Source organism: Panthera pardus, unplaced genomic scaffold (assembly GCF_024362965.1).
Source record: "Panthera pardus isolate Hobbes unplaced genomic scaffold, ASM2436296v1 HiC_scaffold_16, whole genome shotgun sequence".
In the NCBI taxonomy this organism is placed as follows: domain Eukaryota; kingdom Metazoa; phylum Chordata; class Mammalia; order Carnivora; family Felidae; genus Panthera; species Panthera pardus.
The window spans coordinates 144,391,537-144,418,986 of NW_026526721.1; the positions used below are offsets into that span (position 1 = coordinate 144,391,537).

A 27,450-nucleotide genomic window follows, 5' to 3' on the forward strand; every position below is an offset into this window, starting at 1 on the left:
ATTCATGTATCACTTCTAGCAGACTTTAGGTAGAGTCTGTCAAGTTTTCCATGTAGGGTATCATGTCATCTCTGAAAAGTGAAAGTTTGACTTCATCTTTGCCAATTTAGATGCCTTTGATTTCATTTTGTTGTCTGATTGCTGATGCTAGGACTTCCAACACTATGTTAAACAACAGTGGTGAGAGTATACCACGTCTTCTTTATCCATTCATCCATTGATGGACGTTTGGGCTCCTTCCATACTTTGGCTATTGTTGCTAGTGCTGCTATAAACATTGGGGTGCACGTGCCCCTTCAAAACGGCATACCCGTATCCCTTGGGTAAATACCTCATAGTGCAATTGCTGGGTCGTAGGGTAGTTCTATTTTTAATTTTTTGAGGAACCTCCACACTCTTTTCCAGAGTGACTGTACCAGTTTGCATTGCCACCAGCAGTGCCAAAGAGATCCTCTTTCTCCTACGTGTCTCACTCTTGAGTTCACCTCAGGTCATGATCTAATGGTTCCTCAGATCAAGCCCTATGTTGGGCTCTGCACTGACAGCAGGGAGCCTGCTTGGGACTCTCTCTCTCTCCCTGTACCTCTGCCCCTCCCCTGCTAGTGCTCTTTCTCTCTCTCAAAATATATAAACTTAACAAAAATAAAAAATACTTTAAAAACATTCCTATTTTCCTTTGATAAACAGAAAATGAAACATAGCCCCGTTAGGTTTACACTGTAGATGAATCTTTTAGTGACTTAGAAGAGAATAGAATTTAATTAACCATGGCTGTTTATTCATCGTATAGAAATACTGGTTTGATCCTTTGAAGTCACATAAGCAGCATTTATTTGGGGACACTCTTTTTTGTAATGGCTAAAGTAACTAAAAGTATGGTTTTTAATCAAAAGTTATCTGAGGTCTTTACTGACAAGAAATAATAATAAAACTGTTTATTTTACACTATAGCACTTAACAGTGTTCCAGACACTGTCTTAAGTGATTTACATGCATTAAATCGTTTAATCATTGCAATCCGCTATGAATTATTCCCATTTTCCAATGAGGACATGGAGATATGGAGACTAAGTACCAGGATTTGACACCAAACCATTTGGCGTGAGTTCAAGTGCGTAACCGAACTGCTCTGCTAGTTGTTTCTCTGTGACATATATTTGGACATGAAGTTGAAATCCACATACACATATTCCTAGAAAACAGCCTGGCCCAGTGTATGGGGAAGATAGTGTATTATTCAGTGACAACGGAGAGAAGCCTGTGTAAATTTTTTTTTTCCTTGACTATGATTCCATTATCTTGTAACTCTCAGGTTTCAGAGCTGCGAGTGTTAGATTATCAGAAATCCAGCTTTGGGGGGTGCCTGGGTGGCTCAGTCGGTTAAGCATCTGACTTCGGCTCAGGTCGTGATCTCACGGCTCATGAGTTCAAGCTCTGCATTGGGGTCTGTGCTGACGGCTTAGAGCCTGGAGCCTGCTTCGGATTATGTGACTCCCTTTCTCTCTGCCCCTCCTGCACTCGTGCTCTCTCTGTCCCTCTCCCTCTTTCTCTCTCAAAAATAAATGAATGTTAAAAAAAATAGAGAAATCCAGCTTTGGGTCTAATTTTTGTTTGTTTGCACTGGCCAGGAGTCCTCCAGGCAAGAAATGGAAGTAAGTGTGGGTAGATGGGCACTGTGGCAAACTGATGCAATTTTGACCAGACCAAAAGTAGCATCTCCTACTCGGTGACAGTCAGCTGTTTTCACATGGACCCATTGCCACCCAATCTTGTGATTGTTAAACAGAGGCTGAGATCATGTTCTTATCTGAAGTTTCTCAAATTTGAATTGAGTTAAATAATTTCAAACATTAAATCAATTGCAACGAAATCTATCTATCTATATATAGATATAGATATAGGTATATAGATATATAGTTAAAACAGTGTAACCTAAAGAGATAACATCTCTGGGCTGACTCTATTACGTGGGCCATTGGTCTGTAAGGAAGAAGCCATGATAGCTTCAGTACAGAGTGACCTGTGTAATGTGATGACTTACCACCTATGGGGGATGTTCCAGAAGCTCACCTTAACCACTTGCTCTCTTTCTGTCCACACAACCAAGGAACTATTTCTTTTCCCTCCAACTCACCTTATACTACTTGGCATAAGCTTTCTTTGGGTATAGACTCCGAGTATACTGTTAGATGTGTTGAAGATCTACCTTTGGTTTTATTTCCTTACGAGGAGGGTCTGTTGTTACTACCATTTTACTTTCTCCATAGATCGTACGTTGTGCACATATCACAGCTTGGCTTAGTCCTCTTCTGACCCATTATCATCCATCATGAGTGTGTGTCACCTTTGAGCAAAACACCAAATCAGTCACTAGGGAAAATCATCTTATTCTACAAATATGGTTCCTTCGGGGGAAGCCACTCTTCAGAGATCAACCACCCACCTAGATGGTTTCTTTGTGTGTTGGGCTTAAAAATGTAACTTAAAGGACTGAAGGACAAATACATGTCTGGAAGAAAAGCCTTTTTAAAAGGGGTGTGTGTGGGCTGGGGCGGGGGGAGGTAGAAGAAACAAAGTCAAAGTGTTGATAAGGTTATTGATTCACGGTTTGATCCAAGACAGGTAGTGCAGGACCAGGTCTCTTGTGATACTGACCTGTGAGATGATATAGAAACCCCTAGGAAAGGAGATAATCATAGGGGCTCCTGGGTGGCTCAGTTGGTTGAGCGTCTTTGGCTCTGTTTATGATCTTGCAGTTTGTGAGTTCAAGCCCCACATCAGGCTCTGTGCTGACAGCTCAGAGCCTGGAGCCTGCTTTGGATTCTTTGTCTCCCTCTCTCTCTGCCCCTCCCCTGCTTGCACTCTGTCTTTTTATCTCTCAAAAATAAATAAACATTAAATTTTTAAAAAAAAAAAGGAAAAGAAAAGGAGATCATTGTAGAGGACTGCTTTTTCTACCCATAATCTCTGGTATCTCCTATTCCCAAGAACACTCCTCCTAGACTGGTGACAGTCCTGGGTCTGTCCCTCACCCTTTTAAAGGCCATTCATTAATTCATTCATTCAACCAGTAGTTTTTGATCATTGTTACATTTTAGGCAGTGTTGCAGGTGGTGAGAACCCAGAGTGAACCGACACCTATCTGAACTCTCAGCCAGGATACATCAGTATGGAAGTTCTTACATCTTTGTTCCTTGTTAACACAGGAGGAGCCTCTAGCCCTAAGTACCAGCTGTATACCTTGACAAAGCTGACTCAATTCATGGTGTGTTACAATGGGAACATTTCAGTGGAGACTAGACTGCCTCGTATTCAAAACTGGAGTAAGGGTACCTAACTTACAAAGCTACTATGAGATCTCAATGATATAAAGTGTGAAAAAATTTAGTGCACAGCGTAGAATATGATGCTTTTGTTTTTAGTACTATGCAAATTATTTATATTGATATTTTGGATAATGGACTATTCTGTCTACTTTAAGCCAGAACTTTGAAAGCACCTGACAGAAACTTGCCAGGAAAATTGCTGAACTACTATTCTGCACCCCCGCCTTATTTTTCAGGATGGAAATCATCCTGTTGTAATGATGCGTCAGCTTAAGGCTTGTCAGCTTCTGGAAAGACAATGCCATCAGCTTGGGCCTAGATACAGGTCACCTCTATCATTTCCCAGAAAGGAATATCTTTAAAAAAAATCAATCTCAAAATATCTGGTGTTACTGAAAGTCTGCTGCTTTCTTCCTAGAAGAGGATGCTTTGGGTATCAGGATTTTCCCTGAATCTTATGATGATGATGATGACGATTATGATTATTATTATTTTCATCCTTTCCTTCTTCATAAGGAAAAAAAAAAGCAAACTCTCTTAGGCCAATCTTTTTTTTTTTTTCAATGTGTATTTCAACCCCAGGAGGAATTCCAAGCTTCCTATTCATCAGCAGAAGATACTAATATAAAATGAAGAAGATGGAAATTTATTCTCCCCTCACCAGCAGTTTGGGGAATGAAACTTAAATTATATGTCAAAACATTTATTTTCTTGTATGTGGTATTTGGTAAATGGCTAAAAGACCCTAGGGGAGAGTGAACGGAGAGCTTTCAGAAGGGTATAGAAAATGAGTTATTAGTGTGGTATTCCTGTGTCAGAAAAAAACAAAACAAAACACTGGCTTGTGTCACTGTTTGTGAATCCTTGTGTGGTTGAAAACATTTCCAAGGTCAAGTTTCTAAACGTATGACTTGAAAACAGTGATTTCGCTACTCTTCCAATTACCCTGTTCCACTAAAGAGTCCTGGCACTCTCTCGACTGCACTCCTTTGTGAACATAGTTGATCTTGGATTTTTCTGTCGCTTTTGGATGAGCCATCAGCTCCCCTAATTTTTTTTTTCTTTTGCTGAGCAATATTGTTCCCGAGCTCTTTTGTTAAGTCACAATAAACTAGACAAGCAACCAGCAGGCCCTTGACACAAAGTCATTTATTGATCTGAAAACCGTACTGTGCCAACCTCACCTTAAAACCCTGTAGCATACAACTCCAATTCCTCAAAAACAGCCAAAGCATTAACACCCAAACACTCGCCATCCTTGTTCTCGGTGCGCATTTGACGTGGTGACAAAAGAGAATCCTGCCTTATTAAGGTAACAATTACTAATTTTTTGGTTATGGTGACCTTTTACATCCAACATCTTGCAGGTCTCTCTGGAAGTTAAATACTTTGCCTCCTTGTCCCCCTCACAAGTGCATAAACACAAATCAGGCCAGTGTTGCGACAGTAGGGTTGGTGTTGCAAATTTACAAAACTCTGTCTTGCTCCTTAAATTGTGTCATAATGAAAGGGCATTTTAGGAGAAGAGGGGTGAAGAACTGTTTGTCAAAAAGACTTGTGTGAGTTGGGGTGCCTGGGTGGCTCAGTAGCTTAAGTGTCCAACTTCGGCCAGGTCGTGATCTCGTGGTTCATGAGTTCCAGCCCCGGGGATCCTGCTTCAGATTCTGTGTCCCCCTCTGTTTCTGCACCCCGCCCCACACTTGCCTTCTGTCTCTCTCTTTCCGTCTCAAAAATAGACAAACTTTAAAAAATTTTTTAAAAAGAGTTATGTGAGTTACAATGCGTAAAGTTTTGTATGTGAGTGGATAAAAGCAGAAGTTTTTGTTATGAATTTACTCATTCACTCACTCTTTCAGTGTCTAATATGAGCCATAAAGTGTCACCTGTCCAGTGCTCATCTGTCCAGTTCTGAGCAAAATCATTCAGTTCTATATTATCTTGGTACTGACAGTCCGTTGGGATAAAACACAATCATCTTATAAACAAATGAATTAACCTACAGATTGTGCCCAGTACAATGAAGGATATTAGGAACATCTATTGATAGAGACTAATGGAGGGGAGAGAGAATCCAGCTTCTATACAGTCTGGAAGATGGTCAGATATCCCAGTACGATGAAACAGCAGGTAAAACAGTCCTGAGGCAGCATAGCTGGAGTATAGTGAGGGAGCAGGAGGGTCACATGAGCTTTGATATAAAATTGTTCAAAAGTTCTACATAATACATGGTCCGGTCATGTTATCTGTCCCTTATTATTTCACACATCTCCTTATAAATTGCTCTTTGGTCTCTATTTGATGTCCTTGCTAAGTTCTCAAACTTACCCTTTACCTGCCTTTAAGTCTTTGCTCAAAGTAGGATGCCATTTCCCTTTCATCATCATGCTAAGCAAAAAAACAAAAACAGAAAAAAAAGAGGAAAATGTTTCCATTTGTATGAGATTCTAGAAAAAACAGATGCATCCATAAAATTCATCAGGAAGCAGATGAGTGGTTGCTGGGGCCTAGGAGCTGCGGGGGGAGGTGACCCTAAAGGGGCATGAGGGGCTCTGGGGGTGGGAATAAAGGGGTTCCATATCTTGATTGTTATTCTACAGTGACTATATTTGCAAAATTCATCAAACAGGGCACTGAAATGGGCATTTATTATGTGTACATTATACTTCAATAAAGTTGATTAAAAAGTTATAAAGTAAGGAAAAAAAAAGAACGTTTTTTAAGAAGTTCAAATTTGTCTTCTCCGTCATCTCTCCCTGACTCAGATATAAGCTTTCCTTCTACCATCACGTTATGCGCTATAGGTTTTGGTGCTTGTGACAAGCACACCATGTACAGCCTTTAATGAGCATCTCAGTGTTAGGCTGGCTGTTTCTCCTTGGGCTCACATATTCCCTTAGGAGAGAATCTGTGTCTCATTTGTCTTTTTCTCCCCCCCTCCCCCCACCCCAAAGCATCTACTTCACTCAGGACTCATAAAAGGACCTCACTGAGCACTTGTTAAATCAATAGCACTATTTTCATATTTACATCCTGCCTGGTGCCCAAAAAGGATGAACAGGAAACAACATTGATTTCCAGAGGTTGATGAATGAATGGAGACTTCTTGGCACTGGAGCCCACATCCTGGCTCCATGTGTAAAAATTGGGGGCAAAATGGGTTTTCGACCTACCTCCTTCACACCTATACTTGCTTATTGATTTAGTGAAATGCTTGTGATAGTTTCTCTGTTCTCCAATAGGAAAGTGCTGTACAGACCCTCTCTGCATTTTCCTTCTTAATGGTCCATCATTTCTCTGTAGAGAGGCCAGCGGTAGAATCAGTGTTGGCAAGCCGCAAAGAAGTGGACACGACAGTGTAATAGGAAGGCAGCTATTATGTCCCATTATTACCTCGAGTGAAGGAAAATCGAAGGAGCATAGTGGTCTATCGCATAACTGCCACTCTTGGGCTCTTATAGGGAAAGCTCTGTAAATCAGCCCTCCTGTGCAGATTCTCGAGAAGCCTTTTCTCCCCTTCCCGCATCCCCTCTCCCTATGCAATTTTGCGTGTTCTCAACTGGCCGGTTCCCTGGAATATTAGCTTTTCAAAATATGACACAGAAGTTCACCAATTCCTTCCAACTCATAACACTTTAAAATTGCAACTCCAAATTATTTCTGTAAAAATAGCTGATTTTTATGACTCCTAGGGGATTTCTTATTTTAATCTGAAACCTTCAGAAATGGTTCAGTTTTGTGGAAATGATGGGGGAATGTCTGCTCTTAGCAGTTTTTGTGTTCAAGGGCAAATCAACCTCTGTGCTTGCTAACTCTAATTTTCCAAGGGTTATGAGACTTTAATTTGATTCTTTATCCAGTGTGCATAAAATGTTCACTGGAATTTGCATAATACATTTATTGTATAATCACTCTTCACATTGGCTACCTGCTTCCTCAAATGAACATTGCTTTTTTAAGGGGATATATTAATGTAGGGCCAATTTGAACTTTGTAACTAAACAGAATTAGGTCTATCTCTGAAGGACAAACATAAAGGAGAGAGAGAGAGAAGGAGGGCATGTACTTGTTCTGAAATTGGCTATTAAATAAAAATAGCCCCGATCCTGCATTTCCAAATATTAATTTTGCAAATACAAGCAAGGAAAAGACTGCTGTCTTTAAAAACATTGAGATTTATTACGTGAAGAAGGGAATACACTTGTCTGGCTTGGCTCTTAGAATGCAGTTAAGGCAGTGGATTACATCAGGGTGCCTGGTTTCAGCACAATCTAAGAAGGTGAGGGAGTTGGAGAGAGAGAGGATGCCTTAGGCACTAGGCCAGGAGCTTTGAATTCATTCATTGCCCAGAGCCAATATATAATTAAGGCAATATTATTATTACCCCTAATTTTGGTTTAGTGTTCTGTGCCTTTGGACTCCTTGCTCTCAAACCAGAAGAGATAAGATTTGAACCTAGACTGTATGATGCTGGCATAATTGTCCTTCAGTCACACCGAACAGTTCTCTCTGTTAAATACAGTTGTCCAGTGTTAGCCACCTTGGGGACTGTGTTTTTCTTAACATCAGCACTGTCCAGTGGAGCCTGAAGAGCGCTTGGCACAGGACTGTACAGATATTGGCAGACCAGATAGAGGTTGGAAGAGATGACTTGAAGATCCCCATCTTCCCTGTAATTTTACAAGGAGAGGAGGTGCAGTCCAGACCTGAGGAGTGGCCGGTTGGAGACTAGGGTGTCTCAGTCTTTAATGTGCATATAATCACCTGGAGATCTTGTCAAAATGTAGAGGCTGATTGAGTAGATCGGCAGTGGGCAAACGACGCTGAATTTCCGCCAGCTCTCAAGTGATGTCATTGCTGCCCGTCCACAGACCACAGGTAGAGTAAGAAAAGCCTTTGTGATCTCCACTTACAGTGCCATTTCCCTAGTGAACCAGGTCCTGACCTTAGTTAGGACATTGTACTTAACCATCCAGGTCGCATTTCTCTAAAGTTCATTTAACCAGCATGTCCTAGGATCATTGAAATCCCATTGTCTTTAGGCAGCTACAACTCTTCAAGCGAGTTCTGTCTCTAAGAGAGGAGACCTGAGTTGTAAGTTATGGATCACCAGCTATGAAAGGGACACAGAAGAGTTGGTACCATCAGTCAGAATACCAGTTTTCATATTACAGTAAAATTTCCTGGGGGAAAACATATCTTTCATTGTTGAGAAAAAAAAAAAACTCACTTTCAACTTCTAAATAAATGAGCAATCATGAGTATAATGGCTTGACCATTCAAATTCTTGGCATCCTTTCTGAATCACAGATCTGAAATTGTGCCTCATAAGGTACCGATGTATTTCCAAAATTCCTTTGAGATGAGTCCAGCCTAATTGCGATGAGAAGGAAAGTGGGCTTCCTACTCCTGTGTTTCGGGAGGGCATTGTTTGAATTTGATTTACCTGGCTTCTGGTATCTTTGGTTTGCAGTGCATTTAGTGCATTCTTTGAAGTAACTTTCAAAGAAACAAAAAACGCAGGAAAAGTCACTAACGACTAGGAGGCTTTAAGAGTATCGCGTATTCTGATTTTATTAATTTTAAAAATCTTTCAAGATGTTGGCATAAAATCAGTTTTGCAAATCAGTTGGCTAAGGCATTATGTAAAGCTCAGAAATCTTTAAGAAAGAGCTAGGCAATTGGATGCTGAAAATAATAGATTAACGGGATCATAACAATCCATATATATTGACCAGGAAAGGTAGCCACATGCATTAGTAAGAGGGAAAAAAAAAAGGCAGATTATAAAACTGCATAATCTGATACCACTTGGGTTAAAAATAAAGAAAAAAAGTAAATGGACAGTTTGTTTATTTTTGAGCTGTGGCGTCATGGCTAATTTCTTTCCATATTGACTGAAATTTCCTCAATAAAATTATATAACTTTTAAAATTAGAAGAAAATAACACTACTATTTATTTATTTATTTTTTTTTTGCGGGGGGAATGGACAGTTGGGGAGCCATTTACAAAATCTTAACTACAAATATTTTTCATTTCATGATTTTTGATAGCAAGAATAATTTTTATTACCCTATAAATCCCTAAGTGCTTCTAATGCATATAATAGTAAGAGCTCAAGAATTATTTTTGGTGGCTATTTCAAGTTAGAACATCAGAAGGAATCATAAGAAAGTTTCTCAGGAAGGTAGACCATAGCACTAAGGTCTAGGCAGAAAGGGATTTACATTTATTTCAATGAATACTATTTTGTTTGGCTTGATTTTTATTTTTTATTTATTTATTTATTTATTTATTTATTTATTTATTTCCCCATGCATTCTGTTACTCTCATTTATATATATATACCTAAGTCTCTTTATTTTTAAAATTTGAATACAAAACTAGAATTGTAATTTGTTACATCAGGTGGGATGAAAAGAAGTAATTTGAGGTCTAACAGGATGTAAAAGACACCATTTCTCATAGTGATAGGGACAGTACTTATGGACATTTACTTAAAATATTTGGAATAAAGCCTATAACCACATGACTGAAGACTGCATCCAGTAAAATATGGGTATAAATTAGAAAATGCATGACTTTTGTTAAACAGAAGCTTCCTGAGGGTTTCAAAGTGAGTTTTGTCAAAGGTTTGGGAGGAGGAAATCATACATGGAGCCTTTCCCAGGAAAGTAAGAATGGTTAAAGGAACACCGGGCTTTGTGCAGAAATTTACATGAAATGACAAGTTGGTGGAGTGAATATCTAGATGTCGAGTGTAACAAAAACAGACTTGCAGATAATACATGTTTATCTTAAAGACAGTTGACCTGTATATAGGGTTCACTTACTCTTCCTTCCTTTTTGCACTAAGCTACCTAATACATCTTTCTGGATGGTTCTGCTACAATATCTGTCCTCTAAAGATGAATGGCTGTGGGTCACGTGATGTCTCTGTTGTAGAAGGATGTAAAAGACTACCCACATGCTTCTTAGGACATTAGCTGGAGCCATTGAAAGTGTGCATTGAAACACCTCAGGGTTGCGGGTTGGGGGCATGGGATTGTCCTCCCATGGATTCTCCGACAGTCATCTCTGCTCTTCTGATGGAGGAATAGTCTATAGTTCCACATGTCTATAGGACCAGAGCAAGGAGAGGGAGGGCAGGATGGGCACTCAGGAATGAAATCATAGTTAGTTTTGGCTATCCTACTGTGCACTGGGATTGTAGAGCTATAATTAGAGTGTTCAGTTACAGCTTGCTTCCATCATAGTTACAAACTCAGTGGAATTATTTTACCAGTACCCTGGCTGGCTCCCGCAGCTATACTGCAATACACATTTGTACCTCCCGCTGTTGTTGACCGCAGAGACACATAGGACCAATGGTTCAGACAAGATGTGTATTTTCTGTGTATCCTTGAACACTGCCTCTTAGCAAAGGAAGACTTTGCAAGATGATTCACAGAGGTTAATCTGCCCATTTGCAGCCAAGCAGACTGCTTCCTTAATCTCTGCAATATTATAATAAAATAATGGTTGGTCTAGTCGAAGACCTTGGCAAATCAGTGAGTTTCTTTAATCTTAATAAAGCATAGCGATCTCTTTAAGCCCATAAATGATGATCCTGATCTTAATTTTGACTTTATTCAGTATAAAGAAGCAATTTCTCTTGTTTAAAAATCAATTGAATGGGGTGAGTTGGGAAGTGAGTTTTGGGATTTGAATTTGTGTTTGGTTTAATAAGACTTTTTGTGCAACATAAATGGGATGAGAAAGTGTCCCATTTTTAAGTGGCATACTACTAAGTACTTTGCTCCCTAAATTTGTCAGTCTTCATAATTGTTCTATTCTGCTGGGAAAGGCCATGTGGGACCTAATTTCTTTTCCCGGTGCTCCCTTTTATCATTTGTGCACAAAATGTACTGAGCTTGCCCCCACCTGGAAGAAATATTTGCCATGTTCGAATACTAGCATTTTTCTTTCACTTTTTATGTGGTGCCAATCCCTCTCCATAATTCATTTGTATTTAACTTAATTCATTTCTGCTGTGCACAAAAATGCCCAACAGAGAGGTAGAATAATACATACATAGATAAATTTAGAATGTGGGTAATTTTACCATCATGCAACTCATTGAAGGACTTTGGGCGTGTTGAATCAGGCATTGAGCTCCAAGAGCAGAATTGTAGATGCAAAACCACGTATACTATATTGAAGGAAAACATGGCATTTTTCATTTGCTCACCTAACATAACCCTCTGTGTGTAAGAAGACTCTCTATGATATTTAAATTTCCTTATCTACCCGACTAGACCGTTGAACTGCCTGAGGGGAGGGACCTCATTAGAGTGTCTTCGTTTTCTCTGCAGCATCTAGCGAGCTATCTCTCTTGCACATAGTAGACGTTTAGTAAATTAAGTAACAGGAAAGTCACATCATGATTCAAAAATGTTCCTCATAACGGTAAATCCTGCTCCAAACACTGATGTCTCATTTTGGTGTTTCTGGCACTGGGATATCAGAATGTTTAGGGAATTAAGCTCAAACATCAGGGGAATGTAGTGAAGCAATCTGTTTACTGTATAAAGGACACCATTTCCCTTCTTATTTACCTCTATTTGCTAAATATCTGAGGGCCACAGCCCTTTGCAGAGAAAGTGCACATCGTGCTTTTTTTTCTGTGTAAAAATCATTCCAAATTACTTTCTGAAGATGTTTCAAAGCATAGGTGATTTCAGATTTTGATGACTTAGATTTTCTTTCCCTCAAAATAAGCATTCTTGTTGCTGGCTTTTGCATTCTAGCAGGGCTTATCTTTTGCCTTTGTTTTCACACATCTGAGTTTGGCCAAATGGCTATTATGGTTCCTCCATAGAACCCTTGCTTCATTATACAATTGCTGCAAAGAAGATACTGAAGTAATGACCGGGGTCTCTGGTTAGTTTGGTATCATAAGTATACAAGTCGTCAAGAATTCATCACTGCTACCCTGCTACCCTTCTCTGATCACATAACGCAGAGACTTAGGAAGCACAATAAAAGGAAAGGCATTCAGCCATCACTCAACATTTTACAGATGCAGGAGCACTCAGCAGAAATGCAGAGGCAAGGAGGTAGCCTAGACTCCACGGGACCTGTAGGAAGCCTGCAAAGCATTCCTCCCTTCCTGCTGCTCACCTTCCCTACCTGAGGCTCAGGTTTTCTGCTCTGAGCTCAGACACGACAGCTGCAGATTATTGTTAAGTCTAAACAGAAGGAGGGGGAATTTATGGGAGGGCAACTCAAACATTTTCACTGTCAAATTTGAGTAGGACTTCACTTGAACGTGTAATGCCTAGACACGTTCCTAGACTCTTACTCCGTTTACAAACCGCATTTGACTCGCAGCTGGATCATCTCTGAAAGACGTTGGGTGTTACATGCAGCCATCTGTGTCTCAAGTGGGCTTTCATGACAGCCATTCTGAAGAGGAAGGGCAATGCAAACGTTGCGAAATGTGGCGTAGGGTTCACCCTGAGAGCAAATCTCCCTCAGCTGGCGAGATGCCACCGTGGGTCCGAACCAGGAGTTCTGGTTTGAACATTGCCCTCCCCCTACCCTAGAAAGTACAATCCCGGTGTTGGTAGATAGGTAAGCAGTTGCAGTAGAAACTTCAAAGAGCCGGCAGCACCGGAGAAGTACAAATAGGCTGTTGAAGATGGTCCAGAGGCTTTTAACACCGTTCAGATGGGTTGCCACACAGCGGTCTGGTTGAATGGCAAAGGTCACAGAGAAGTCGCCTACAAATGCCCTGAAGGAAATGAAACCGGAGCCCTCTGGGCCAATCCGTTGTTCTAGAACTCAGTCACAATTTCTAAGAGTGTGCATAAACATTTTTTTTTCTTTTTTTTCTCTTATGTCACCGGGCTTGCAGAGCGATAAAAATAGTAAAACTTTTAAATTAACACACCAAGTTTAAAGCATTTCAGGAAAGCATTGATTCTATCTGCCAATGGAATGAGTGCGTTTGGCGAGTGACCTAATTAGTATGGAGCTGGTTCTTTCTCACTGCTCTGCTTCCCGCTAATTGCAGAACTGCTGGCCTTCTCCCCCCCGACAAGGAAGAAAAACAAGCACAGGGGTGTGTGGAGAAAACAGCCACGTTCAGCTTTAATTCATTTGAACCTGTTGCCAAGCTTAATTATGTAATTGAGGGAGCGAGACTGGTCTACTTGCAGCCGCTTGGGCTGGAGTTTCCGATGGTGACCATTCACCAGTGTTTCCTCGAGGATGTGAGCGGTTACCGCACAGCGTTATTAGCTGGAGCTGATCTCCTCACCCTGCCCCTCTCCAGATGTAGGTGCAGGGGTCCCAGGCTTGATGACTTGCCAGTAAGGAAAGCAAATTGAAACCCAGTAAAGTTGCTTTCTTTTGTAGGAAATGCGTCATGATTCTCTAGGAGCAACTTTGCGTTTGATTTTGTTCTTCTGGTCGCACGGAGTAGGTGCCGTCAGGAATGCGATGCGTATTTCTACAGTCGGAGTGTTTTCCGGGATTGCTTGAGACATTTTTACCTCTGAACTTTTCATTTTAGTTCGTTAAATTGAGTAGGTATGTGTGGAAAACACATAGCTCAGTGAAGTATTTCCTATCTGGTGGCTTATTGTGTCACGGGATCTGGGCACCCCTATTGTCGTGGACTCTTCTGTAGAGGAGGTGTTTTTTTACAAAGACACCACTGTGTCTCCTTGTGGGCAAGATGGCTCTACAAACACATTCTTCTAAAAGTTCACTCATTCCCTCCCTGATTCAGAGAAAGCTCAGGTGTCTCATACCCTCACAGAGATTTCTCCTGTTTAGATTGGAGCTGAGTCCCGGAGATCAGCATTGTGATTTTGTCATATCGTGTGTAATGTGTTGGGCTGGAAGGAAGGGGAGGAAGCTAGAGGAGAAGCCACGCTGGAACCGAGGTGCAGAGTCCTGAAAACCATGGCTGCCTGGCTGGGTGGGAGCATGGCCGAGCCAGACTGGGACCACTTGGCATTATATTGTTCTTTATAGTCAAAATGTATCAATAGACATTTCAATCGGTTAATTCCCCCTGTAGTCCGTGAAGTGTTAGCATCTTTTACACATGCTTTTAATTCACTTTAACAAATATTTATGAAGCACACGCTATGTGTTAAGTACAGTCCCAATGACTGGCTACGTATAATAAATAACAACGATTAACCAAGAGTGATCTTTTTTATTTCTTCCTTCAAGTTGCAATGAGTAAAGGGAAGGATCCCTCTTTTATTTAATGTTTATTGATTTCTTTTGAGAGAGAGAGAGAGTGAGCAGAGGAGGAGCAAAGAGAGACAGAGACAGAGGATCTCCAGCAGGCTCTGCACTGCCAGTATAGAGCCCATCATGGGGCTCGAACTCACAAACCTGAGCCGAAACCAAGAGTTGGACCTGAGCCACCCAGGTGCCCCAAAGATCCCTCTTTTAGTAAAGGCAGCACTTCACATATGTTCTAGATTCTCTCACTCCATCACTTTTCAGGAACATTATTCTATAAATTATCCTCTTGCCCTCCGGAAGTTTCGATCTTTTGCTTTCTGTTTGATCATTCCTATCCCGATTTGAAATTGCCAAGAACAGTCCCATAGTGGGTGCAACAAATAAGTATTTGTTGAATGCCTTGAATGAATACTCTGTAGTTCCCTGGCTTCCCACTAAAATCAGCTGAGGAACACACATATACACGTACACACATGCACCATTGTGTGTGTGTGTGTGTGTGTGTGTGTGTGTGTGTATAAACACCTGGGCCATATTACCAAAGATATTGATTTACTTTCCTGGGGGTGAGAAATGGACACTAGTATTTTTTTTTTTTTATCTCTCAAGGTGGTTCTAGTGTGCAGCTAAGGTTAAAAGCCTTGGTATCTCCTATCTTAAACCAAAACAGCTCGTTTGACATTGTATCACCCTCTCGCTGACCATCTCTTAATTCTCCTTCCTAGCGAGATAACAAGGAGACCTGCAAACACTCTCTCCCCCTCTTCCTCTTTGCTGTTATTCTTTAACTACCCAACAGGCTTCAGTCCCTACCACTTGCCTGAAGCAAATCACGATCATGACACCCACGTTCCTAAGCACACTGGACATTTGCAAGCCCTCATCTTGCTTACACCGTCAGTGACACATGACAGCTGATTTCTCTCTCCTTCTTGGAACAGCTTCTTCCCTTGGCCTTGAGACATCCTCTTCCCTTTTCATTCCCTTCTCCCTCTCTGATTCTCCTTTGCAATCTCTTGTTCCCACCTGACACCTAAATGCCGAAGTTGTTCAAGCTCCAAACTCGGGTCCTTGGTTTCTACTTACGCTAGGCGTTTTTGTCTCTTTCCGTCTCTATAAATCACATCTTTATGCCGTTGACCTCCCAATTTGTATCCCCAATCCTGTCCTCTTTTCTGAGCACTAGCCTAATATATCCAACTGCTCTCTGACATTTTTACTTAGATGTCTCACAGACATTTCTGACTCAACCGATATTGTAATTTTCCCTCCCCCCTGTTGGATGCTCTTCCAGGCCCCCCACTTCAGTAAATCACATCTCCACCCACCCAGTGGCTTATGCCAAAAAAATCAGTAGTAATCCTTGTCGTCTATATCTCCCCTACTTCCAACCCGGCCAAGCTATCATCAAGTCCTGCTAATTCTGCCTCCAAAATATAACTCAAATCATCCATTTCATCCCCTCCGTTTTATCGCCAGCCGCCATTTGTCTGGGTTGCTGTAATAGCCCCTAACTCTTCTCCCGATGACACTCTTGCTGTCCACCTTCCCCACAACAACTCGATCTTCAGCCAGGATATTTTAAGAAATGCAAATCATTTTGTGCCACTGCTTCCCTAAGACTTTCAATAATGAACACTCAGTAGTCAGATTCTGTATTATATGCTTTCATTTCTTTCAAGACAGTTCTGCCGTTTGGTAATTGTAGATTCATTTGTGTGGCTATTTGTTTCCTGTTCATCTCTCAACTCTAAAAATGCACAAGGGTGAGAAGTAGGACCATTCTTTTTAACTGCTGTGTTCATGTGTCTGGCAAAGTGCCTGAAATAGAATTTCGTTTTTTAATTAAAATTTTTAACTTTATTTATTTATTTTGACATAGGTAAATAGAGAGAGAGAGAGAGAGAGAGAGAGAGAGTGCCTATGAGCAGGGGAGGGGCAGAGAGAGAAAAGAGAGAAAGAATCTCTTGAGCTTTCAAATTTTGAGATATTCTTAGGGCAGCTGACATTACAGTTAGGCTAAAGCCCCAGACTCTATACTGTTAGCACAGAGCCCAATGTGGGGCTTGACCCCATGAACCGTGAGATTATGACCTGAGCTGACATCAAGAGTCAGATGCCCAACCCACTGAGCCACCCAGGCACCCCAGAATTTCATTATTGAATGAAAGAATGAGCATGTGAATCGATAAGGACAACTGACCAAAGCATGTAGTGGAAGGGGGTGCCTTGTCAAATTTCACTTAGCCCGTTCTACTGGAAATTCAACCATTAATAAATGTACGGAGTAAATGAACTGCATTGAATCCACTTGTGGAACTGCTTTGTTCTGTGTCCTAACTTCAAAATCAAGGAATTTTCAAGAATTGTGTCCTCTTCCCGGTAGGCTTCAGGGGCTACTCTAAAGAATGTGCAAAGTGGGGTTACAAAGTAGTTCATTGTGTGGTGCATTTGGGAAGGGCTTATGATGACTTCACTTCAAATCCTGGACCTGGCAATGAGGCAGCTTGAAATTAGTGGGTATTTGTGCCGTTTGGCTTGAGCCTCTGTTTCTTCATGTATCATGAATAGGCAGGAGGCCAGTGATACATGAAGTTATCATTTCACCAGTTATCAACATGTCAACCACCCAGCACGACACATTGATACATAAGAGATAATATCTACACTTTAGTTTTACCTTCTGCTCTCCTGACCCTACTTCTTGACTTAATTTGTTCTTTTCTCCCCCTTTCTCTTTCTGCTTTTATTTTCCCCTATCTGACTCATCTTAGTGGGTGGCAAGACTCCTATTACTCACATAGTTTGAATTTTGTGGGAAGAGAAGAATTAGCAGTACTTACAGAGCGGGCTTCCCTTTGGACTAGAAACACAAACTTCGCAGCTTCTCTGCCCAGCTTTTCAAGAGCATTTTATGGTACACTGCTGTGTAACAAGTTCATTTTAGGATACCATGCTGGGAGGGAGAAAAAGAAGCAGGGATTCGAGGGGAGAAAATTAAAAAGTTAATTAAAAGAAACAACTTGGTAATTGAATTCCCTTGCGCTCTTCTTTGGTGATGGCGGGGTGGGTCCCAGAGCATGGTTACTAGGCTTGCTCACCTCCAGACTTCTGGGGAACAAGCATGAGAGTGCAGAGCAAATCCGTGACTGACAGATAAGAGGATACATATGATGGGCTTGTTAGACATGCCAGGTACAGCTGCCCTCATACTCATGCTTGAGCTTTCTAATTTTGAGATGTTCTTAGGGCAGCTGACATTACAGTTAGGCTAAAGCCCCAGACTAATATCAGCTAGTTTATGGTCCTACAGAATCGCCTTTCCATTGATTCTGTTTCATTGATTCTAGCTATTCCCCTGGCCTCACTCTGTATATGCACTTACACAGGCACAAGGGCAGAGAACAGTAGAGGGAACTCCTGTGCCTTTTTCAGATTATACTTCAGTAACAAATAAGTGACACCGGTCACTGTTTAAATTATTTTTAAAGAAGCTTGAGGGGCTCCTGGGTGGCTCAGTCGGTTAAGCGTCCAACTTCGGCCAGGTCATGATCTCATGGTTCATGAGTTCGAGCCCCACATTGGGTTCTGTGCTGACAGCTCAGAGCCCTGGAGCCTGCTTCCGATTCTGTGTCTCCCTCTCTCTCTGCCCTCCCCCAATCATGCTCTGTCTCTCTCTCAAAAAATGAATAAACATTAAAAAATATTTTTAAAAAAGAAGCTTGACTATTTAATTATTCAATCACACATCACTTAAGAGTGAAAAAGTCTTAGTTAAGATGTCATCGAGGGGCACCTGGGTGGCTCAGTTAAGTGTCTGACTCTTAATTTGGGCTCAGGTCATGATCTTGCAGTTTGTGGGTTCAAGCCTCACATCAGACTCTGTGCTGACAGTGTGGAGCCTGCTTGGGATTCTCTCTCTCCCTTTCTCTCTCTGTCCCTCCCCCGCTTGCTTGTTCTCTCTCTTTCTCAAAATAAATAAATTTAAATAAAAAGATGTTGTCATCAAGTGAGACAAGGTTCTGTGGTGAGTTAGCATGGGCTTATGTATCAGCTGGAACTGGGTTGAGACCCTAACTCGCATTCACAACCTTCATTCATTCACACAGTCAACATACATTTATTATATAAAATGTCTACTGGGTGCCAGGCACTGTAGAGGTTGTGAGTAATCACTTGAATAAACTGATCTATAGAGGCTTTTTATTAACATGAGCTTTTTTGAGGTTTCGAAAATTGACTTCAGACATGACTTTTCTATTGTTTTCAGCATTTTGTGCTCCTCATCCTTGCCGCAAATTCATTGAAGAGGGTCATGGTTAAATAATGTATTACCTTACTCGTCCGATTAGCCCAAATCAGATGGCTGACTGCATACCCAATCTCCAGAAAATAAGAGACTTACAATTTTACATTTAATGGTATTGTGGTATCTCTCCTGACATATGAAGGCCAATGGCTTGAGAGCCTTTCTGGTTATTCCAGAAGTTACGAATGAAAGTGTGGCCACAAACACACCGTCCCCCTGTATGATAGAGATGCAGTACTAACAAGGGGTATTGTACTTTCACAGGGTACGGTTTTGTGGATTTTGACAGTCCTGCAGCCGCACAGAAAGCAGTAGCGTCTCTCAAGGCAAATGGCGTGCAGGCACAGATGGCCAAGGTAAGATTGGCGTTTAGATTTTGTTTTCTTTTGTGATCGTCTATTTCTCCACGGCTGTGAGCTGAATCAGAACTGGAGTTTGCAATGATTCGAATTACATTTAGTTGTTAGGGAAGGCAAGGCGCCTTATAATAGGTTTGGTTTGGAAAATCCTGGCTGGTTTATTTCATTGTTTCTTTGTGTATACTTATTAATATGCTCTTTTGTTATGGTGACCTCATTAGCACATTAAGGGCACTTGTAAAGTGCTCTGTTTTGCCTGAAAAAGGAAGCGTGCGCGCGCGCGTGTGTGTGTGTGTGTGTGTGTGTGTGTGTGTCTAGGGCTTTCATCAGTGAAGAGTTTGGGAGTAGTATAATTCTCAGCAAGTTGTCGTTGGTAAACTGTGCTAAAAAATTATTTACTGTTATGTTGGGGACAGCTGATGGCTGAATCATGAGATTATCTGGTCTATGCAAGGAAATGAGTTCAGTTAAAGCATACATTGTCTGGGGGGGGGGGGGGTGCCTGGGCGGCTCAGTTGGTTGAGCCTCCAATTGGCTCTGGTCATGATCTCACGGTTCCTGAGTTTGAGCCCCGCATGGGGCTATGTGCTCACAGCTCAGAGCCTGGAGCCTGCTTCAGATTGTGTCTCCCTCTCTCTCTCTGCCCTCCCCTGCTTGCATTCTGTCTTTCTCTCAAAAATAAACATTTTTTTAAAAAGCATACATTGTCTGTATTGTTAGAATTTCACTTTGACCTTTATGTATAGATTTACTAGATAATAATTTCCTAGATATTAATAAATTTCAATACACATTCGTTGTTTTGTAAAACAGTAGTCTGGAGCTTTCTCTCTGGAATCATAATGCATGTTTATACTCAAGAAAATAAATACGATCATTTTAAATAGTTTTGAATTCTAATTGCAGTGGTGATTACAAGAATATTATACATGTATGTTAAAATGTCATAGAACTATACACGCATATCGATGTCAGTTTTCTGGTTTTGATATTTTGCTGTAATTATGTAAGATAAACTTGGAGGGAACTGGGTAAAGAGTGAATGGGATCTCCATATAATATCTTTACACTTTGATGTAAATCTATGATTATTTTCAAATAAAAAGTTTAAGAAAATTATTTATAGCATATAGATGCTTGTTACGTATTTGCTTCCAATTAATGGTCATTTTGGATTTATTCACATGCACCTAAAATTTTTAAATAATTTTTTGATTACTGCTATTGAATTAATTTGTCTCTGGATTTTCAAAAGTCAGCTAAAAAAACCAACAGATCATGAAATTCAGACCTAATGCATTTGGGCCACATTCATGTATGGGACCAATTCATGTAGTTACCATTAACCATCCCCATAAGACCAAGTCATCAAATTTTCGCTCCTATGATCTTGTTATGACTGCTAACATCCCCTTATAATATTTTTCAGTTTCAACCTGAGATAACCAGAGGTAGGGTATATGGTTTTCTTTGTCTTCAGATATCTTTTAGTATGCTGATACCACTCATATCTGTTAATCTTTGGTTGTAGGTCACTTTCCACATAGATTATGTTGGTGGACTCATAGCCCTCTTACAACACATTAGTTGTTTTTCAAGGCTATATAAATTGGAATTTGAATTCTTTCTGCTGTGTAATGTATTCCTCATCAAGAGTGTGCCTGGAGCTTCCAATTTGCTCATGAACTAAGATGGATGAAATCAATATTTGTAATTAATAAGGGAAATATATACATGTCTTGGTTTAAGGGGTACTTGGCAAAGAGTTAAGTTACCTGGCAACTTAAGCAAGCAATCTAATACACAGGAAACAAGTGGTAAAATATAGTTGCTGGAGACAGGCAGATAGACTGAAAGGCAACTGACAAGAAAATCATTATAAAAATGCTTATGAAGAAAATGTTATTGGAGTATCTTTGATTTATTTTGTTGATGGACTAACAAGTTTTGGAAATGTTGTGGGAAAAATATATATAAATATATGTGTAGTGTTACTTGTTGGATAAAAATCCCTATCCTCTTGCACAACAGGCAAAGAAAGTTGGCATTGATTTTATAATTACTGAAGAGCCATCATGGCTATTTTCCCTTTGTTTCTGAGCATTCTGGTACACAAGGAATCTCTGTCTCTATCTCACTCTCTCTTACACATATGTACACCAATCACTGACCTCTTACCTAAATAGGAGGCTATCAAAGGGAATATATTTTAAAGAGCTTCTAAAAAGTTATTCATTATAGCCAGCGTTTTTACCCTCAACCTGTCCCCAATGTTCACTGTACAATGTTCAATGTAAGGAGATTCCAATCAGAATGCTTAAAAACACTTATTTTATTTCTGGAGTTGCTGAAAGATTTCTCCCTTATCAATTATGCTGTCTGTGGAGTAAATTCTTATTCCTCTATTTTTCTCTCAGACTTTGAATCTAAAGCCCAGAGCCTTAGATCCACATCTGCGTACTAGAAAACTTTCAGCAGTAAATGGCTCTGTAATTTAACTACCCAGAAGCAAATAAATAGCCTCCCTTTGACAATGAAATGGAACAAGCTTGACCACCTGTATTAGCAGATTTCTCACTGAGCTATTGGATTTCATGGCCTTTTTTTTTCCCTTTGTCCTGGTGATAACTATAATTTATTATCATATAAACCTGCAGTCCGCAGGGTGTGTGAAACTTGCACTATATTTTTTGCCATTTAAGTATCTACTGAATCGCCTCCTGCATCCTTGTTCCTATCAATATCCTACCATGCAGGTTGTGGTGCTACATTTTAAAGACTCTAGGATTTTAAAGCAAAAAGGCTACAAATAATCTAGGTTCCCAGTAGCAACCTGGAGTGTTCACAAAGCTGTCCAAGGGAATCGCTCTAGCTAACTTATTCCAGTGTGTGCATATGAAAAATTCAACTGATTTGTCAACTAAGAAGAATCAAACAATAAATCATCCAGTAAGTGGTAATTGATTAATAATGTATAGCCATTAACACAAACTAACATTTTCTGTATACTTGCTGTTCTGTCAAAAAGAGTTTTTAGGGATCAAAGAAAATGTTCCTTTGAAGAGAGCAGATTTAGAATATTCTAGTAATACATAGTGGTTGAGTGTAGGTTAGGAGACAGATAAACTTGGCCTTGAATTTTGGCTCTGATACCACCTGAATGTGTGGCCTTGGCTAAATAATTTAAATATCTCTGAAACTCTCTAATAATAATACTTAACATTATTGAACTAAGGATGCCTGTCAGAATTAATTTAAAAAATACACAAAGAATTTAGCATAGTGCTTAGATTACACTAAGAATTCAATAAATGTTAATTATTCAATGAATGTTGTTATTCATTAAATTCAAATTTGTTACTGAACCTTCTATGAATTCTAATGTTTGCTTTAAGTGGTATGTCATTATAAAACAGTTTTTTGAGAAATAAAATAAATAACATCAGCAAACATTTTTATTACCTGCTAAGTATCAGGCACTGTGCTAGGTGTTGGAGAATCAAGTTGAATAAAACTTCTTTCTTATTCTGGATTTTTAACATTTAGTCCTTCTCCTGGGATTGCTACTGGATTGCCCTGGATTAAGGATATTGGCTGTTACTGTTCTTGCCAACTTCAGTGTATTTAGAAGAAAATCATAGGCCAAGGAATGTGTCTCTCTAAGCGTAAAAAGAGCTGAGAAACAAAAACATCTAAGAATAGCTTAACCTTGTAGGTGTTTATTTTCTTATTAATAAGAAGGCCATAGATAGGCAATGAAGAGCAAATGCACTGGGGTGCCCTCAAGGATCAAGGATGTTTATTTTTGAGACAGAGAGAGAGAGAGAGAAGTCCCAAGCAGGCTCCACATTGCCCGCATGGAGCCCAATGCAGGGCTTGAACCCATGAACCCATGAGATCATGACCTGAGCTGAAATTAGATGCTTAAGCAATTGAGCTACCCAGGCACCCCTGCATATGTTGTTTCTAAAGCCCAGATATGCTATCCATCTTAACCAGGAAAAACAAAAGAATCTGAAACTGATGGATCATTCTGACTGATTTGGTCCTTTTAAAAGCTTTCCCAGAATCCTAACTTAGGAACTTGTGTTTACATCATAATGGCCCACACTGAGTCATATGGTTTCTCCTTAGCTGCAAAAGAGCCTAGGATTATGAATAATTTAGCTTTGTTGCCTCTAGTAGAGAAAATTAAGAATAGTTCATCTTTTTGGCTGTCCAACATCCATTACACCATTCTTCCCATTTATACATTTTGGGTAGCATGCGTTCATTCCTTCCTCAAAGGAACATACCTCAAAGCCTCATCCTCTAATCACATCTGGTGATGCCGTCATCCCCAACAGGCTCAGACACGGCTGCCTCTCCTGGTTTAGCACTCATAAGCTTAAAAGACAGGTTATCTATCCCATCTTCCACAGCATACAACAATAGAGAAAAAATAGGATACATGAAACTAAAGGAAGACCACTGTTTGGGAACAGAGAGAATGGGTAACCAGCTGCAATTGCTGATTACTGGGGGCAGGAATAGAATTCTAGCTTTGCAGTGCAGTAAGTTCACTGGTTAGCCAGTCTTATAATCCCTGTCTGCCTTCTAGAGAGATCTTTCTTGTCCATTATTCCTCCTGGTGTCACCGAGGCCTCACTAGAGGGCTATACGGCTCTAGAAACTGAGTTTTCCTGGACATAAATTTGGAGATTCTGGAATGGCTCTACATATTGAACAGTCAACAATTATTAGCAGCCAAACCTTGAGTTATCTCAAGTTTAGCAGGGCTCTTTCTTATTTTCTATCTATCAATTTCAAACTCAAGTAAACAGAGCACATCTCTTTCTAAATGAATAGCCCACAGAGAAGGAGTCGCCCCTTCCTCAGGCCCCTTAAAAAAAGGTTTTATCAGGTCTGCTCTTAGCACTGCCATTCCAATTACCAAAGGTGATTCCCATCACTGTGGGATATGTAGAATAAATCAAAGCTAAGTGATTACAAAAGAGACCAAGTGTCCAAGAGGATGTTAAGCATATCAGGGATAGTATTTAAATCCCATGTCAACTATGGCAGAGAACTAGATTGGGACCAGAGGAAAGGAATTCTCTCCTATAAATCAATGACCTTAATAATAGTTCTCTTTAAGGAAAAAAATTAAAATTAACGAAATTTTATTCATTTGACATCCAGAGAGATAAAAATTAAAAAATCAATATAGGAAAATGATTCTGTAAATTCAAATATGTATATGCATAAAATTAGTTGAAAATATATTACCCCTGTGGTTATTACATAACCCTAACAGTTATATTCTAATAGGAGAATTTTAGTTAATGGAAGAAGGCCTACTTTATAGAATATTCTAGAAAAAAAAATTTTAAGTTTGACTGCTAGCCTCATGATGTGGCTCGTTATCAACCAAAGCTACTCTTATGAAAGCACAGGCACATGCCAGACTCCTGTCATCAAAGGCCCTGTTAAGAGCCTCTGCTTTTACCATCTCTAGGTATATGAGAGTAAGCAGGTTATTTGATGTCCATGGGTCCCTACAGTGGGTTCAGGCCTACACATAATTCAGCCAAACAAGGAAGCTTCTCAAAACTTCTTATGTGGGAAGGAGAGAGTCATTGTTTAAAGGCAAGTTCAGTAGCCAATAGGGTTGATGTTGCTTCCTGAGACCGTGTGGGAAAGTCGATCAATACATTACGTAATGATGGGCAAGTGCTGTCTGGGGATGCTAGTATCCCAAGAATAATGTCCAGGCATTTTTGTTTTGTTTGTTTTTTCAACAAAATCAGGGGATCAGAGAAGCCTATATACTATCATTTGTCCATATCCCAAAACGTTTCTCAGGGTGATAAGGGATATAGCCTATAATTTAGGTAGAAATGTCTTTAATTCTCTTAGTTTTTCAGTGCATTTATGTTGAACACGTACTATGTACCAAGGCTGTTCTACATACTAAAGGTATAGCATTGAACCAACATTTTATGAAGATCACATTCTTCTGGTAGAAGGCAGAAAATAAACAAAGAGCTCCAATAGATTAGAAAGAAGTGGTTCTATGACCATCAAAAGAGGTTAAGGATACTAAATATATAGGAGATGAGGATGGTGGTTGAAGGTTGGGTCAAGACGCATTTTGAGTAGAGTGGTCAGGGAAAATCTCTCTGATGAGGTGGTATCTGAAGAGAGATCAAAAAGAAAGGAAGAGAGCAAATTATAGTATAATCTCATAACAAGAAATTTTTATGAAAAAATTTTCTATAGTGGGGCACCTGGGTGGCTCAGTCGGTTGAGCGCCAACTTCGGCTCAGGTCACGATCTCGCGGTCCGTGAGTTCGAGCCCCACATCAGGCCCCTGTGCTGACAGCTCAGAGCCCGGAGCCTGTTTCAGATTCTGTGTCTCCCTCTCTCTGACCCTCCCCCATTCATGCTCTGTCTCTCTCTGTCTCAAAAATAAATAAACGTTAAAAAAAAAATTTTTTTAATTTTTCTATAGTAATTCAAAATAAAGCAGACTTTTCAGTGAGCTGGCATGTTTGGGCTTTGTTATCTCTATCCCACACTTCTTAATAATGGAAGAGTCGGATATATCACCATTACTTCCTCCTTTATTTGTTTTGTGGGAGTCTCTGGTTTCAATCTGTAATAATGGTGCATTTCTCAGAAGTTATTTTCCATGAGAACCAAATTCTATGAGTCTGTACGTATTTCCTTCCAATACTTCGTCACGTCATGTGGTTCTGTTGTGCTGGTGGATATAAAGATATGACAAGATACCCTACACCACTGTTATGAAATGTTCTTTAAATAACTGTAATTCCAAAGAATGGCAGCCCAATGTTGGTTTTAACACAGTTCATTACTCTTGGATGACTGATGCCATGTAATGAAAACCTTGCTCTGTGTCATTTCCTAAAATGAATCTTTGTGTCACATGCTCTTGTGAAAGACATTTCCAACAGAAGAACATCTGTAGCAAACACTGAGTATTATTTTCCTCATGATGGAGATTTTTGAACTTGCCAGTGAAGGAAATACTAGCGGTTGGTCTTTTACATGTCTGTAAAATATTTGTGAGTGTCTGCTTTGTTGGCTATGACGACTTGGCTCCTTTTTTTTTTTTTTTTAATCCTAATGCTGAATGCAGAGATACAAAACCCAATATTGAAATTGTCAGGGTTGATCTTAATCCTATTTGTTAATTATTTAAAGTTTTTGAGGTAGAATCCTCTGAAGTTAAATATTTGTATTAGCTTCTACAAAACGATTTACATAATCAGGTTGTGGGTGCTACCCAGTGCTTCTGCAAAGACTCCACTGTATTTTCTTTGGTGAAATGGTGGGTTTGTGCTCTAATAGAATTTCCTTCTTTCCTAGGATTTGACAAAAACCAAAATCAATGAAAAAATTTACCTTAATTTGGGTTGTAAATCGAGGTCTGTACCAGGCGTCCAGATACGATTTTACTGCAGGGTATCTGTGGACTACAAGTTCTCCTCAATTTGCAAGAATATCAACTCTTGTCCTACCTCTGAACAGAGTGTATCCACAGGCTGATCACAATCCATGGCTCATTTCTTGATATACTGTTTAGAAGTAATAATGAACAATCTCCTTTCATGGCTTTAGTCATTTGTTCTTAAATTTGGATGGAAAAGATCCTGTCTCTGGTCAGCATTGGTGTGGATTGAAGGGACCTAATTAAAAGCATCACCTTGTCCCCATGTAGATTCTGATCCCATTGAAAAAAATAAATGAACATCAAAATTAAAAAAACAAACAACTATTGATTCAATTACTGGAAGGACTGTATTAGGAAACTGTGGCTTAGGTATATGAGAAAAATGAGTCTTCAAATAGTGAATGCCAAAATTAGATGTATCCCATCTAGTTACAGCTGGAGAAGTATGGGCTTCCCTGCAAAGGGATAAAGGTGGGTTATGGCAGTAGACCTAGAAGAATATAGTCAATGTGTTGTCTGTTGGATCATGAGAATGGAGGGAGAAGATGAGTCACCCTTGCTGAGTTCTTGCTCTTGAACTCACCGTTCAGGTAAATCATTACTCCTCCCATCTGGGAGTATTAAGTAAGTGAACAAGTAAGAAAAAGGCCAGGAGTGTTACACCATTCTGCTACCACATGAAAATACCTTGAGAAGGGATGGAAGCTTTCCTGGGTACCTGACTCTAATAGCTTTCTCCATTTTATTT

At 40.0% G+C, this 27,450-nt stretch overlaps 1 protein-coding gene across 8 annotated transcripts in view; it reads left to right on the forward strand.

Annotated features, from left to right (window-relative positions):
• The window catches only part of RBMS3 (RNA binding motif single stranded interacting protein 3), a 1,319,689-nt gene that overhangs the window by 877,595 nt on the left and 414,644 nt on the right, over nt 1-27,450 (forward strand). For all 8 annotated transcript variants that reach the window (XM_053903895.1, XM_053903896.1, XM_053903894.1 and 5 more), the window contains exon 7: nt 19,149-19,240. In XM_053903895.1, coding sequence (XP_053759870.1) covers nt 19,149-19,240 — 92 coding nt within the window. The remainder of the gene's footprint in view (nt 1-19,148; nt 19,241-27,450) is intronic.